At 37.4% G+C, this 16043-nt stretch overlaps 1 protein-coding gene across 3 annotated transcripts in view; it reads right to left on the bottom strand.

Moving 5' to 3' along the window:
• The window catches only part of LOC132155952 (unconventional myosin-Va-like), a 92273-nt gene that overhangs the window by 15150 nt on the left and 61080 nt on the right, over window positions 1-16043 (bottom strand). For 2 of the 3 annotated variants that reach the window (XM_059564742.1, XM_059564743.1), the window contains exons 17-30: window positions 15924-16010; window positions 15712-15820; window positions 15279-15490; window positions 14399-14555; window positions 12983-13222; window positions 10544-10792; window positions 7596-7689; window positions 6914-7062; window positions 6614-6727; window positions 6283-6420; window positions 5818-5874; window positions 5328-5555; window positions 4690-4790; window positions 568-766 (exon numbers count right to left, since the gene is read on the bottom strand). In XM_059564742.1, the coding sequence (XP_059420725.1) occupies window positions 568-766; window positions 4690-4790; window positions 5328-5555; window positions 5818-5874; window positions 6283-6420; window positions 6614-6727; window positions 6914-7062; window positions 7596-7689; window positions 10544-10792; window positions 12983-13222; window positions 14399-14555; window positions 15279-15490; window positions 15712-15820; window positions 15924-16010 (2134 nt within the window). Of the gene's footprint in view, window positions 1-567; window positions 767-1982; window positions 2064-4689; window positions 4791-5327; window positions 5556-5817; window positions 5875-6282; window positions 6421-6613; window positions 6728-6913; window positions 7063-7595; window positions 7690-10543; window positions 10793-12982; window positions 13223-14398; window positions 14556-15278; window positions 15491-15711; window positions 15821-15923; window positions 16011-16043 lie in introns of all 3 variants that reach the window. The other variant, XM_059564744.1, reaches the window with a different exon arrangement.

Below are 16043 nucleotides of genomic sequence, written 5' to 3' on the forward strand. Positions count from 1 at the left end.
TGAAGGATTCTGATCAATGTTTTTATAATTTATCAGCTGGAAAAGTTCTTGAAATGATTACCACATTATCATTTCTCTATGCCGTTAACATTATAGTGAGGACTTTTCTATTCTCATTGAATTAGAAAGATTATGGACTAAAGACCACAATACTACATTTATCGTATATGATAGGGTCTTGAACTGTCATTAGAAATGGAGAAAATAAATGTTTTGGACTGTGAAAGGCCAAGGGTTTGCTTTCATAAACTCATTTTGTACAGGGAAGTGGTTCTTAACCTCCTTATATTTACCAATATTAAGGCGCAAGAGCAAGGATCCATATCATTTCATTTTGAAAATTATGTCATAAACAAAACCACCTAGGATTATTAGGCCACTATACACCAGATTCATATTATTGTGAAAATGCTGATTCACTTTAAACTGACAGTATACTACTCTACTAATCACCTCACATTTATAGGGCACCTAAAGCTGTCGAGAGGAAAAGAAAAGGATGGAGTGGCTAGCTGTGGGTTGAGAACCACTGGTATAGAGAGGTGTTAGAAAAGTGTTTGGACTGACCAAGTTCTCGTTGGTGAGGCGCGTGATCTCGTGCTGTAGACTGGCCTCGATTCGGGCCTCTGGAGGAAGCTGCAGGTTCTGAGCTAACAGCTGCTGCTGACGGTTGTTGTCCTCTTTGACACTGTGCAATTCTCCACGCAAAACCTCCACCTCGTTCTCATGAGACCGACGCTGAGCCTGCAACTGAAACTCCAACAACCTACACAGACAGAGAGAGCAAATAACCAGAAACACAGTTCTTCATTAGAACAGCATTTGACTCCGTTTTGAGTTTTTGCTTGAGTTCGAAGCGTTTAAGGAACAGTTCATCCAAAGATGAAAAACTTGTCATTATTTACTAACACTCATCATTTTACACCTAAATGCTGTAAAGAGAATTTCTAAAGCATTTTATACAGCATTTCCACACAATGATATTTCACCATAAAAACAGAACATGCAATCTGTGTGCTACATTCCAGAAATTATGTTGTTATTCACTGTTAATGTTTGTTTGATTTCTAAAATATTGTGCTGGTCAGTGTGATTTTAGTATCTTTAAGATTAAATTAAATTTATGCTTTTATCCAAAGTGACTTACAGTGCATTCAGGCTAACATGTGTTCCCTGGGAATCAAACCCACAACCTTTTGCACTGCTAACACAATGCTCTACCACTGAGCCACAGAAATACTATTACTCTTAAAATATTAAAATCTATTAAAATAGATACGATTATAGCTTGTATTATAACTTTTAATATTTTTATATTTTCTTAAATTTATATTATAAATTGTAATTTTAAAGTTTTAGCAATTTCGTTGTGTTTGTCTATACAGTTTTTTTTTTTTTGCTGTTATTTTAGTACATCAAGTTAAACTAAATTAAAATGAGTCATTTGGATTTGGAATATCACACAGTTGCACAGACTAATTTCATGGTACTTTTGTGGTGACTGATTTTGTTATAATAGTGTGGACGAATGTGATGTTCTTGACATTCAGATGTTAGACATAAATACTGACCAACTTTTTATTATTGAGTGAACCATTCCCAACAAAGGCTGAGAAACCTGCCCGTTGTTTCTTGCAGTGCAGAAGTACTGACCTTTATTTATAGCCTCTTTATGGCAGTCGTAACTACATGCTGTTTTAAAATAAGAGTTTTCCAATCTAATTTATGTTAGTCCAGTATTAACTCTACAAAGAGTTCTTTCTTGCATGTTTTGATTCCAGGAAGCACTAGTCATATGTTAAGGAGATCATTCTGCAGGCACTAGTGTTTAGGTCAGTATAAACAGCACAATGCTAGGTGATTATGTCTTAGGAAAGCTCAAGGACCAAAATCAGTCTAAAAACGGAGGATGGAGAGATGAGAAAGCTGAACGCTCAGACTCTCACAGATTTCTACATGCTCTCATCTCTCGGTTCTTTAACCTGTTAGTTTCCTTTAACCCTTCATAAACCAGCCACAGTTCTCCATCCTCATTCAGCTTATGGTAGTCAGGGAATGGGGATCTGATGGGGTGAAACAAAGAAAGAAAAGATAAGAATGAAAAATAAAAAGGACAAACGAAAACAAAAAGTAGCAAACTTTGATGCAAGTAGCATGTAGTGGATACATTTTACAGGTTTGTTAAAAGGATTGTTCACCCAATATGCAATATATGTGAAAGTATGTGAACACAATATAAGAAATGCAACTGAGATTTGAGAGCTAACTGAAATATTTACAATATTAGTAATTGTAAATATTTCTGTTAGTAAGTAAGAAAGACAATTTTAGGGCTACAGTAAACTTAATTTATTTTTTTATACCATTAAAAAGAGTCACTTTGACCAGATTTCATTATTACAGAATTTGTACAGAATAAAACACTAATATGTAAATTATTGTTTGTTTGGATATAATCTAAAATGTACATGCACTGACAGCATCTAAAACAAGTATTTTTGTATGCACAGCTTCAAAAGAATTAATGTATTTACAATTACTTTCATTTTAAATAAATATATTTGTATAGTTATGCTTCTCCTATGATTGGAATGGCATTAAGCTGAGTAAATGATGACAAAATGTTCTTTTTTTTTGTAAACTATTCCTTTAAGGGTCTCTGGTCTGGGTGATTATTAATATGGATTATTCTAATTAAACTGTATATAAAAAATATCAGAGAATTAAAAAATTAAGTTAAACATCACAAAGATGAAATGCAAACAATAAATGATGAAACTAAAATGATGTCAAAGAAGACTGTAAATGTAACAAACATAAGAAAATGAAATAATTTGTTTGTCATGTTTCAATTTGCTTTAATTAGCTATTTGTCCACTGATTATGTGTAATAAATGGCATCTAAAGCAGTCAGCCAGAAGCCACGTGTAGGTTCATTCATCCATCACACTGAGTCACATGACCAAGCGTGGTGTCGCAGCCTGTTTAAAACCGCAAAGCCATCACCTAAAGTAATCTACACTGCCAAATTCGTTATTCTGCATCTGTTAGCGAGGATCAATAAAGCCAGAATCTCATTACCCTTGCTCAAATTTTTGTGAAGGCGGCTTGGCGTAATCTCAGTCTCAGACAACTGCCCACAAACCACCACAGTACTCACAATCTGATGCATAGTGGAAAAACTGTAAAACCTCAGCAGAACCGAAAAGAACTGTTATCTATTTCACATAAACCCTCCTCTAAACCGCTTTCCTGACTAAGAAGGTGGTGCCTCGCAATAATATGTTGCAAAGCAGATGAGACTTTATGCTGATAGACAAGGAGACAACCTATCTGAGACAATCTGTTTCGTAAGTCAAGGGTCATGTCTGTTAATGGACTGTCAAAGCTTTTTCTGTATGTTTTCTCATCTATGTATGGACTCTGGAATGAGGCTGATTCCCTGCTCTGCTCTGAGCTGGACACACATGCAGTGAGAGCGGCCCATCATGCCCGTCCATCTGTTACCTCAACCTGCTCACAAGCTCGTTCGCTTAAGTCGGTCTGCGTGTAAACCTGGGGGATCTGTGCAGGACAGAGATGAGCCATCAACAGACAGACACAGATAGACAGAAGGCTGATCCAAACAGGTAGGTAGGGTATGGTAAACACACAGGCTTGTGAATGAGATAGTGGGAATGATAAATAGTTATTTCCTTGGCTGGGGATAGATCTGTGGGGTCTGTGTGAGAAACAGCAAAGAAGTTAACCAGCAGGAAATAACAAAAACAAAGATCCATGGCAGAACAGAGGTTCTCAAACTGAGAGGCATGGATAGAGCTGGGCGGTTCAATATCACGCAACTGGTAGAGATTCAGCTTTACTGTGCCACGATTTTAAAAATATGACAAAAAAGTATTTTTCAAACAGCATACTGGCTGTTTATCAGTATTTATAAAGCACATATTAATGCCTTATTATGCATGAAAATATTCTAGACCCCTCAGCCCTACCCATTACCTAAACATAACTACCACAGGTACCTTACTTTCAATAAAGCAGTAATTAGGAGTTTTTTGAGGGAAAACTCTTACTTAATAGTGAATATCTGTTACCTATGTGTTCCCAAATGTCTTAATTTTTTATTTTTTTAAGTAATAGACCACTAGATTATTATAGTTGTGTAATATTCTCTAACCTAGTTCTCTCTTTCTCTCTCTCTATATATAATAATAATACTTTGAGCAGTACAACTGTTTTCAACATTGACAATTATAATGTTTCTTGAGCAAATCAGGATATTAGAATTATTTTATGAAGGACCATATGACATTAACTTTTTTTCCCATCACATGATTAATATTTTATATTGTTACAATATTTCACAATATTACTGTTTTACTGTTTTTGATTAAAAAAAGCAACCTCTGTGAGCATAAATCTTAAAAAAAAAATATATATATATATATATAACAATAATAATTATATTGTGACATATGAGAAGTTTTATCCCTCTGGGGGATGCAAGTTTAAGAACCTTTGTTGTAAAACATGAAGACAGCTAGGGGACAGAGGACATATAGAGAACATATGTATGAATGGATACCAGATGTGGGACACATTCAGTCAATTCTGCAATGGATTTCATGTTTTGTGATTCAGCATGTGATTGACTGACAGTGGAAAAAAATGTTAAGATTAGTAATGTACCTGTTGGTCTCTTTAAGGCCCATGTAGGCCTGGGAGATTTCCTTGGCATCAGTGAGCTTCTGTACATCCTCAATGTACGGCAAAGGTTCAGTCATGGTCTCCTAAACACATACAGCAGGTTCACATTCACATGGAAGTTCAAATTCACAGCATCCATCAACTAACTTTGAATTTTATCAGACATTTAAGCATCAGACATGTCACAAGAACAGGTTCTAGTGCAGCACTTCACTTCATTCTCAGTTAAAAAGTGACATTTCAACTTTGTTAAAAAATGGGTCCTGCATTAAAACAGTATTAAGTTACCATTAGCACAGTGTTTGTGCTTTCCAGAAGAATTAATGCTTTAAACTACTTTAAATTAAGAGCAACTTGGCAAGCACATTTCAAAGTAACTTCTTCAACACGAGCAAAATTACGATGTACGATTTTAGAGACCAGAACAGAGGTGAGGTGAAGTGAAATGACTGTTCTGCTGTCTGACCACCATACTGTACCTTCTCATCCTGATATGAGTGCACCATAAGACAAAAGGAGAAATAAAGTAATAAAGAAAGGTTAATAAGACTTGAAGACTTTTAGAAACATCTGGAAATCCAAATGTATTATATGTAAGAATGAAAGGTTTTGTTTCTGACCTTATGTTGCATGGCCTCTCTCTGACTGACGAGTTGAGAGCGCAGGATGAGCACCTCCTCCTTCCGCACCTCCAGCTCCTCGTTGGAGGCGTTCAGCTGATCCAGCAGGACCGTGTACGCGGGAGAACCCGGAGCGGCAGAACCGCCCACAGCGCTGCCTCTCAGAGACTGACGCATCGCATTCAAATCATGCTTGAGCTTCTTATTCTCTGACTCCAACTCCTGTCGCTAAATACACAAGAGATAGAGAGAGAGAGAGATTTACATACTGTTTTATTTTCCTCATCATTTATCTGGCTTTACGGTAGCAAGCAAACTTTTTTTTGACTTTCAACACCTATGTGCTTGGAGTGATTTCTGGGAGTTTCGGGAGGAATTTTGCTACCGTTTTTTCTAAATAACTAAATAATTCTAATGGAAGAGGTTTACCACAGTGAAAAAAAAAAAAAAAAAAAAAAAAAAAACCTGAGGGAGAAGACTGTGTGTTTACCTTCAGAGATTCATATTCCAGCTCAGCACTACGTGCTTTCTTATGCTCTACATCGTCCTGTCAATAAGAAAACACATGATCAATTACAGTAACACAGTGTGTGTCTGTGTGTGTGTATATATATGTATATTAACTAAATAAAGTTGTAAACCTTAAAATATTGCTTCCTTATTTTTTATGCTTTTTATTTCTGGCACAGTTGCTGTTTTTTTTTTTAATTTTATTTTTTTTTTTACAGAAAATTCAACATAAAAAAACTGTGTGCACTTAAGAGACAAAACTGACAAAAGAGAGACAAAATTGAAGTAAATATGACAAAATCGTTTTTTGGGGTGTCCTTAAATAAAACAACAACAACAACAACAATAACAACCTGAAAAGACTAGAATCAATATTTTAGTATCTTTTAGTTCTCATTTAAAAAGTATGTACAGTAAATGTGTGTGTGTGTGTGTGTGTGTGTACCCTAGCTCTAGCCCGCTGAAACTGCTCTTCTCTCCGATCGAGTTCGTTCTGCAGTGATTGTTTTTCTTGCTCTAGTTCTGATACTCTCTTCTGCAGCTTTAGGAACAGGGACATGTCCAGAATCGCATTGGAAATGTCCTGGTGAGAGAATGAAACACATCCCATAATTACACATGCAATATATGTCATTTTATGATACTTTTATGCATATGACCTTTAAAACACTCAAAGAAATGGAATGTCAGAATTGGCCTAAAGTGGAATTAAAATTCTATTATAAGCAACTGAGTATTGTGATTGATCTTAATGATAATCCACATTCTGCTCTCACCTCCCCTCCGCGGGACCCTTCCTCTGACTCGGCAAACTCTGAATTGTAGGTCCATTCTGATTCGTTGCTGCTGTGTGTGGAGTCTGTGCGCCTGTGACCAGGTTTTGGAACATTCTAGAAAAAAAGGACTCGTCAGAAGACTGGAGGGCTTGTAATGAAAGGAGTGTGCAGGATCTGACCCTTAACCAGTTTGGTTATACAGGGCTTTGTAAGACCCGGTAGTTGAGCAGTCATTCAGACAACCAACCAATTAGTTGAAAGCACTGAAGTTTTGCAATCCTTGAATGACTGTGTACTCACTACAGCGAGTGTGATCTCCTCTTTCAAATCGTCGTATTTCTCCTCTAGTCGGAGGTGTTCGGTGAGAAGATTCTGGTAGCGAGAACGTTCTTCGTTTAAATCGTATTTTAACTGCTGGGTTTCCTCCTTCAGAGCCCTCTGCATTTTCTCTGTAAAACATAAAATACATATAACAGAAACAGAAACACATTCCCACAGAACAGTCAACCGTTTTTTATTACATCACTTATGTGCAATACTGCATACATTATATTGACTTAATGATAGCAGAAGCATATAGTAGTAGTTAGTAATGCGATGTGATAAAAATGACAATTAAGTTGACTTTGACTTGGACTTCAATTTGGCACAATAATGATTTCTACAGAGATTTAATTTGCAACATGAATCAAAAATGTTCAGTGTTTTCTCAAGTTAAATTTTACACGCTTGAAACTGTTTTAGTATAGATTTTCATATTTAATTAGCTGTTTATTATTAAATATTGCCTTATTGGTGCATTTAAATGATGAATAAATGTTTTTTTTATATTCTTCCAAAAAAACAAAAATCACATGACAGTCAGAACTAATTTTACATTAAAAGGTATAAGGCAAAGAAGAGGAATAAGAAGAAAAGAAGGAGCCCTACATTGCCTATCCCTAAAGGAGTGACAGATTATAGTTGCACAGTTTTGCTTTACCTGTCCACTGCTGGCTCTGTTCCTGGATCAGTCGGTTCAGGTCGTTTTTCTCGTTCTTCAGCAGGTGGTTTTGCTCCTTTAGTTCTGAGATCATCTGTTACAAACATTACACAAACACAATCAGCTTGACGTCTTAGGGACCTATAATACACCCGGTGCAATGCGACGCAAGGCGCAGCACAACCAGTGTTGCCAGATTGGGCGGCTTCCCGCCCAATTGGGCGGTTTTGAATTTGATTGTGCGGGTAAAAATTGTCTTGGGCAGGTGGACAAATTTGGGCTGGTTTGGGGTCAGTTTGGCGTTTTTCAAAAATATAAATTGTATGGGCTAATTGTCTAACAAACAAGCTCAAGTGTGCATATACTGCATCCGAACAGTCATCACGTTGTTATAAACTGCAGTGCAGAGGTGCTGATGCTGATGTGAACGTCGCGGTCGTACTTTTAGACAATCACTAGTGATCTGCAGACACACGTGATGATACATGAGCAATAACGGATCTAATTTTAAATGTAAGAACTGTATGAGTGATCATAATGCCTAAATATATGTTACATGGTAAAGAGTGGGAGAGTGTTTAACACTCAAAACGTGAATTACACCTGTTGAGGGAAAGATGACACCAAGACTCCAATATTACTGCAACGCCTAAAATAGAGGACAGTTAAATTATTTAATTTATAACATAATCTATTTATATCTAATCTATATCTAAACGATCTTGTCTTTTATCTTTTAAACAGTACAGATTGGTATATCTTCTTAGTTTTGACTGTGCAAATGTAATGTTCTACAATATGAACTTCACAAAAGACTAAAGCCCCTATTAGGGCGGTATTGTTTCTCATGTGGACCGCTGTGAAAATAAATTTACATACCACCTCAGTGATAAACTCATGGATTCGGATGGCGATTATTAGCCTATTGTTGTTGTTAATTTTCATACAGTATTTATCAATGAATGACAACACAGTTTTGACTGTTATATGTGTGCATAAACAAGTGTGAAATACCTAATTACGTTGCTTTTTCCTATCACTTAGTTATATTGGACACTTATGCTGTTGACATTGAAAATGATGCATATGTTTTTTCGAGGGTATCGGTAAATCAATAGTAAATCAATCAAATGTTTTGACGGTGACTGCTTGCATAACCTATTTTAATCATATTCGGTAATTGTCTTTAATGTATTTGCCACCATTTGATCCATGGGAAATTTATCTAACGGTATTATTTAGGCTATTATTTAGTTTTAAGGAGTTAAAATGGCTTTTAACACCTTTGACTGACATGTTGTATCACATTATTTTGTTAGTTAAAGTTTTGGGCGGTTTTTTGTTGGAGTGGGCGGGTTTTTGTGAGCTTTTGGGCTGGAAATCGTCCGTCCAATCTGGCAACACTGAGCACAACTGTGTTTGCTAGTTTCAGTCCGGCGCCGTTCGCATTTTCCCATTCAGTGCCACGTCGTTTAATTAGCAAATGCATTTGCGCCCATTTGTGCGCCCATGGGCGTGCTGGTCTAAAAAAGAGGTGTGTTCAAGCGCTATGCTGGTGTATTGCTATTTTAAGGAGCTGAAAATAGACTGCGCCATAGACCAACTCAAACCTGGTCTAAAGTCTGGCGCAATGTTTTTTCTTTGTTATTTAAAGAGCGTGTTAGTATAGGTGGGTCGACAATGCGCGTACACGCTGCTTATTAAACACAGGGACGCACAGCAGCACATAAACATCCCATATATTACAAATTAAAGGATTGCAATGCATAAGAATTTTTTGTAGGCTGATTAAATATAAAAATGCCTACTTGTCATAATGGATAGTCATCTATTTATTAGCTCCGTTTCATCTCGGAGACGTGTTCTGCCTTTGCGCTTGCTAAATTCCGCCGTGTAAATAGCAAATCCGTCATGGCACGAGCGCAACTGGCTCGTAAAGGGATTGGAAGATGAGACTCTGATTGGTTTATTGCACGTTACGCCCAAAAACACCCATTACTCATTAAGAGAATAGGGACAACCCGTTTAGACCATGCGCCTGGGTGCGCCAACTGTTTTCCGTCGTTAAAATAGCAAAAGTGGATTTGGATACGCCCTGAGTGCACCTGCGCTGTGCGCTTTACACTTTGCGTTTAGATTGTTAAAATAGGGCCCTTAGTCTTTTAAAAGTTAGCCTATTATGTCATGGATGCTTGTACAGTACTGAACCGGGAACACTGGTTTAATTGCTGATATATTCAAAAATATTCATTGAAATATCAATTTACTCAACACACCCATTACTGTGTTTATTGTGGCTTTGTGAATCGTTTTAGTGTTCTATCACCCTAAAACTACAACTACTACTTCTAACATTTGTGCTGAGCTCTAGTCGCTATCCCTCTCACCTGTATGAATGAACAGATCTTTTCTTTTCCAAGGTTTAAAGCCGTGTGCAGGTCTCTCTAATCCCTGAATATGGAGACTAGGAGGACTGTCTAAAAGCAGGGAAGTGTAGCTAACCTATGGGACTAAATTGACTTTTTTGGGGGATCTGTTGTGGAGCTGGAATTTGCTAACATAATGCCACTTTGATTCTAATTTTGGTTCCACTTTGGTTCTAATAATTACTGGTTCTTAGTAATTATTCTGTGAAACTTATTTGCAAAGATTTAGCAAATTAGTATGGGAGAACTTTAGGACACTAGAACCATAAATTTAAAGGAACACCACTGGGAGATGAATGAGTTTTGTGAATCAGTTCGCTGTCCAAATGAATTGCCTTCTTAGGAAAATAACTGGGTGATGACTCAATGCATAAATAAATTAGTTCATTTTTATAGCTTTTTTTCAAATGACACAAACAAACTGATTAGTGAATCACCCTTAGATTTTTGTAAAGTGCTTTGGGAAGTCTGCACCAGTGCAGGCACATCACAGCTGCACACAACTTCATATCTGAACAGCACCTTTTCCGTCTCCTCCTGGTAGGTTTGTGCCCAGTCCTCGATGGCTTTCTTCTCCTTCTGTGTGTTCTGCAGATCTTTGCGAAGTCGCTCCAGCTCCTCCAGAAGAGATGTAACTTTGTTGGCGTTGTTTTTGGCATCCTCTTCTGCCCCTCGCAGACGCGTCAATTCCACACGCAGACGCTCGAACTCCGCAGCATGGCTGATCTCTAGACTGTTCAAACGCTCGCTGACAGCACGGTTCTCCTTGTTCTAGAGTGAAACCAAAACAAAACCTCAATTAATTGTTCCTAACCTAACAAAGCCTAGCGTATCATATTTGATACATTAATTTATAAGGCCTATAAATTATCAACATGATCAAAACTTTGCTGAAAAACATACTCCTTGCATTCTGATTCATAGTTCATTCTTTTTTTGTATGAAGAAGTCCTTTTAGTATATTCCATCTTCAGGTCATGGTACATTTTTGTTTTTGCTGTGAATTCATATTATTTATTTATTTTTGCTTAAATTTGTTTAAATTATTTTTATGAAGTAAACAATAACAATTTCTTATTTTTTGTAATAATTCAAGATTAACATTTTCTAGACTGAAGCAACTTCGGTTTACTTGATTATCCATAAGAAAAGTGTTTAAATGTATCAAATATGATATAACAGGCTTTTGTATAACATTTATTTGCACATCTCTCAATCATCACTTTATTGCGTATCATTATACTTTTTCCCCCCACAACTAAAACTACAAAGCTTTGTTCAAAGAACTAAGCAAATATCATAAATATCATCATATTGAGACATATTATTGCAGAATACAGACTTCCAACTGATGTTCACATGCATTTTATATATGTAGTCTGCAATACTGTTATAAAAATCCCATTGATTTAAATTACATGCTATCAGAAATTCACCCCAATCACTTTTTGGCTATATACATAAAAACTTCTGCACCAAATCTAGTCAGTTAAGCATCTGAATAAATATATATATATTTTTTTCTCCTTGAGTGTGATCTGTAATTATCATTACAATCATGCATTACACTGACCTTTACATATAAACACACTTAAAAACAAAGATTCTGCACAGGGAAGCCCAGATCTAGATGATGAGATTGTGACGAGTGGGGCGGGACCGAGAGTCGTGGGAATGGAGCTAGTTCGGTGGAGTAAATGATTATGGGCGACACCTGCACCACTCACCAGTCTCGAGTCCCATGGAAGAGCTCCGGAAGAATAAAAGTACTACCGTATTTTTCGGACTATAAGTCGCACCTAAGTATAAGCCGCATCAGTCCAAAAATACGTCATGGCGAGGAAAAAAACATATATAAGTCGCACCTGACTATAAGTCGTAGGACCAGCCAAACTATGAAAAAAAGTGCGACTTATAGTCCGGAAAATACGGTATTTATGTTTTATGCGGCAGTCGTCTGTGAGGGGCTGCCGCTTTTACTTGTGTTTGTTTTGTTTATTAAAGTTTTATGTTTAAATGTTTGCCGGTTCCCGCCACCTTCTTCCATTAGCTATGAATGTTGTTACAGTGATCATGCCCAGCTAACAGACTCTGACTCTGAACTAAAACAACTTAACACTGATATCTCAACAAGAAAGGGTGTTTGCAACCTGTTTCTTTTTCATAAGCTGATATCTTTTTGATAGAATACAGTTCTATCATGACAACTCTGAAGATTTTAGCATGGTAATGGATATGACAGTGTTAATGTGTTTGGTATTTGCGGAATATATCTGCTATGCTGCTGTTGGTTCTTGCTGTTGTTGTAGATTATTGATGCTGCTGCTGCAAAGCAAGTACAGAAACTTGCAATTGCCAATACATACGCTGATACAGTGCTGTGCGTATTTAAAACATAACGCTGCTGCACAAATAGTATATAAAATGACCCGTAGCAGATTGATAAGGTGGAGCTGGGGAAGGTGGAGGGTTTCAGAGGAACTCTGAAGGCGCGCTACAAAATGCTCTAGTTAATGTAAACCAGCTATTTAAATGTAAGCTACTCTGCTGCATATTCAACATGAAATATTCAACTTGTGCCAACTAGTGAATTTCATCAGTTTGCATTAAGGGCCCATCAGCCTGTGCCATCCAGGGTTTCATGACAGAACTTGGCATACATTCAATAAAAAAATAAAAATAAGGTGGGATTTGATTGTAAAAGTAGTATCTACATGGCAGTTGTCTGGATGGAAGGAAGATGAAAAGTAAGATGGCATCAGCAGAATATAAAAATGTTATTTCATGGGCAGAGCAAGCGATCACATTTTATTTACGATGATGAACACAACTTTTTAAAAGAATAACATGCACTGATGAATTGTGCACAAGAACACCAGGAATGACAATTATGATTTCATTCTGACTAACCTTTTTAAAGAGGCACAAAACGCCAAAGCATCTTAGTGTGAAGTGTGGTACCTGTTCGTCTATCCTGCGCTGCAGTTGCATGATCTTGTTCTCCATGCCGATGTTGAGTTTCTTGAAGTGTTCCACCGAACGTGCCTCGATCTTGAGTTTCTTGAGTTCTCGCTTGGCTCGCATGCGGCGGATGCAGCACTGAAGGTAAACGATGGCTTTGAGCGTCCGCTTGTACCACTGCCGGGCCAACCAGCCACGGACCATCTTCTGAATGATGATGGTCTTGTGGTCACGCAGAAGCTGAACAAACACACAATAACACATGATGAACAGGGAGAATAAAAAAACACAAATACACAAGCGTTAAGAAGAATGTAATGCAAAGTAGAGGTGAGTGTTCTCAAATCACTTTTTTCTCTCACACCTTCTGCCTTTTTAATTTGCAGATATTACATATCCTTCCTTGATAATCCACTGCTGATCAACAGAACTCAGATAGCAGGAAAAGAGAGGGGAGAGAGACAGTAAGAGTAATAATACAGCCGCAGCTGCTGTGGTCCCTCAGTGGGACAGTCCCTACACTGGAACAACCTGCCCCCTGTGAGGTCACACTGGGAAGGAGACAGAAGGTCATCACAACACTGTGTTATCTTCTTCCAGAGACTTTAAAAACTCCAACCAGTGACTAGCAAGCTAGTAAAATACTAGAATGAACAGAAAGAATCTGAAGGAAAGAATTGCACCTTTCGTGGTTTACTTCGTACTATCTAATGGCAGATTCTCTTTGCATAGTGTTCAAACACATACAATAAAATGTCAGTGGTTTTATATATTTGACCGTCAATCATTTATAATAATATATATATAAAAAACACTCAACATTACCACAACAGTAGAACACTGAGACCACAACAGTACTTTTAAAGAAAAACAGTAGCTCTATATTTTATGTGATTTTATATTTATCATATTATTGATATTTCACATTAATATTGTATAGTGGTTGATTAATCCGATAAATCTAGATTTATTTAGAATTATTCACAACTTTTGCAACAATATGAACGTCTTTAATGGCACTTTTAAATAATTGAATGCATCCTTGCTGAATGAAATTCTTAACTTCTTTTTAAAAATACTTGCTGACCCCAAACTATTGAATGGTAGTGTAAATTAAAATCAGTCACTTAGAAACACTCTGACTCCAGTGTGCAGTTAGCAGCTTCCACTACTCATGTGTCTCATGCCTGAAATGATTCACTTGTTTCCAGTGTGTTAATTATAAGCCCGCATCATATTTTACCCCGATTTATATCAATTTATAAGCTGTGTCAGTGTTTGTTTAAATGGTAAGTTGTTAAAGTCGTGTGTAATGGTATGAGACCAGTACTGTTTGTGAGCTGTGTGTTTGTGACTGGGACAAATATATTTATAAATGTAAGAAGAGTGTATCAGTATGTCTGGTTTCCTCCTCACCGCTTTGTACAGCTGTCTGGCCATGTATGCCCTGAGGATGCACTGCATGGCCAGAGCGGCAGCCTGCTTGCGTTTGTAACACGTTCTCTGAACGTACATGCGCTGGTACTTCTGAATGACGATCGCAGCACGTGTGCGTCGCAGGAACTTTGCAAGACTGTGGGGAAGAAAGAAAAACACAGAGGTTACTTGTGCACCAGCACCTTCTCACTTAAAAAAAGTATAGAGTGCAATAACTTGGTTCTGGAAATAAAAAAGATCCCTTTCATTTTCTCAGCAGGGAAATTTATTTTTTAAGATAACTTACAAACCCTTAAAAGGCAGATATACTGTGAGCTCCGGGGCTGTTAATTGATAGAATATGCTTTCGCTGAAGCTATCTGTACATTATTTCAATCTGTTTTTCAAAGAATCACGTCTAACAGCATAACTCCCGGTGAAAAACGACATTATTGATGAATCTGCAGAGCAAATTCCACTATTAAGAGAGATGTGGCGAGCAAATCATGCCAAATTTGAATCAGTTTCCCTATGCTCTCAAAATACATTAATATTTGTAAATAATTTGCATTTACATAATCCAAACCTTTAAATCAATTTGTTTTATACTTATTATAACGACATTACTTTTTTATTTGACTGCCATTCGGAATGATTAATGTGACTGTAGTTTCCTTCCCTCATTAAAACCATTAGGTACACAGTATAGAACCTTTGTCTTTTTGTCCGAGGCTTGTAACGCTTTCTCCATAGCAAAAATTTATATATATATAAAAATGGCCGGGTACTGTTGCTCATTGTAAGCTTATGTTGAATGATTCTGTTTTTCATAACATTAGTCAGGCCCCACCCACTGTGGGATTAGTCCCCTCCCCCTCACCAGCGGGCCTGGTATCCACGGACGTATCTCTGGATGGTTGTGGCAGCATGTTTCATGCGCAGGTACTTCTTGCGCGCCAGCCAGCAGCGTATGGTCTTCTGGATGCGGATGCAGGCAGCACGCAGCTTATCTGCTCGCAGTTTCTCCAGATACGCAACCTGCCCTGCGCGGAAAAAGATCTTGGTCTTGCCAAACTGGTACTTATCTTGGTCCTATTAGGAAGATAAAAAAAGTGGATAGAAAATAAATTCATCATTATTTATCAGTTAAACTTTCTACAGAAATATGAGTAGTGCCAAATTCCGGCATTCTGCTGCTTGCTATGAATTTCTGAGTAGTTTTAATTTTAAGAACCTATTATATTATGGCCTTTGCACCAAGTCTATACAGAGTATCGGTAGATTTATGAGATTACTGAATTGGCTTCTTGTACCTGCACCAGTTTCTCCAGAACATTCTTACAGGTCATCTTCCTGTCTGTCAAAACATCTTTTTGTTTCATCAGGACACGATACCTGCCAAAGAACTCCTGATACGTCCATCTGACAAGCAAAAGCAGTCACAAAAACACAAAGTCAGGTATACAGTCAGGTAGTGTTTGACAAAAGGGAGCTCAGTATGGTAATGTTTTGATCTCCACAGTACCTAGATGGGAAACCAGCTGCAGAGATGCGGATTGTTTCCAAAACTCCACATGCACGCAGTTGCTGAACTGCCCTCTTGGGGTCAAACCTGGTAATTACACAAATCAGATATCAGCCTAGC

This window comes from Carassius carassius, chromosome 13 (assembly GCF_963082965.1).
Source record: "Carassius carassius chromosome 13, fCarCar2.1, whole genome shotgun sequence".
NCBI lineage: Eukaryota > Metazoa > Chordata > Actinopteri > Cypriniformes > Cyprinidae > Carassius > Carassius carassius.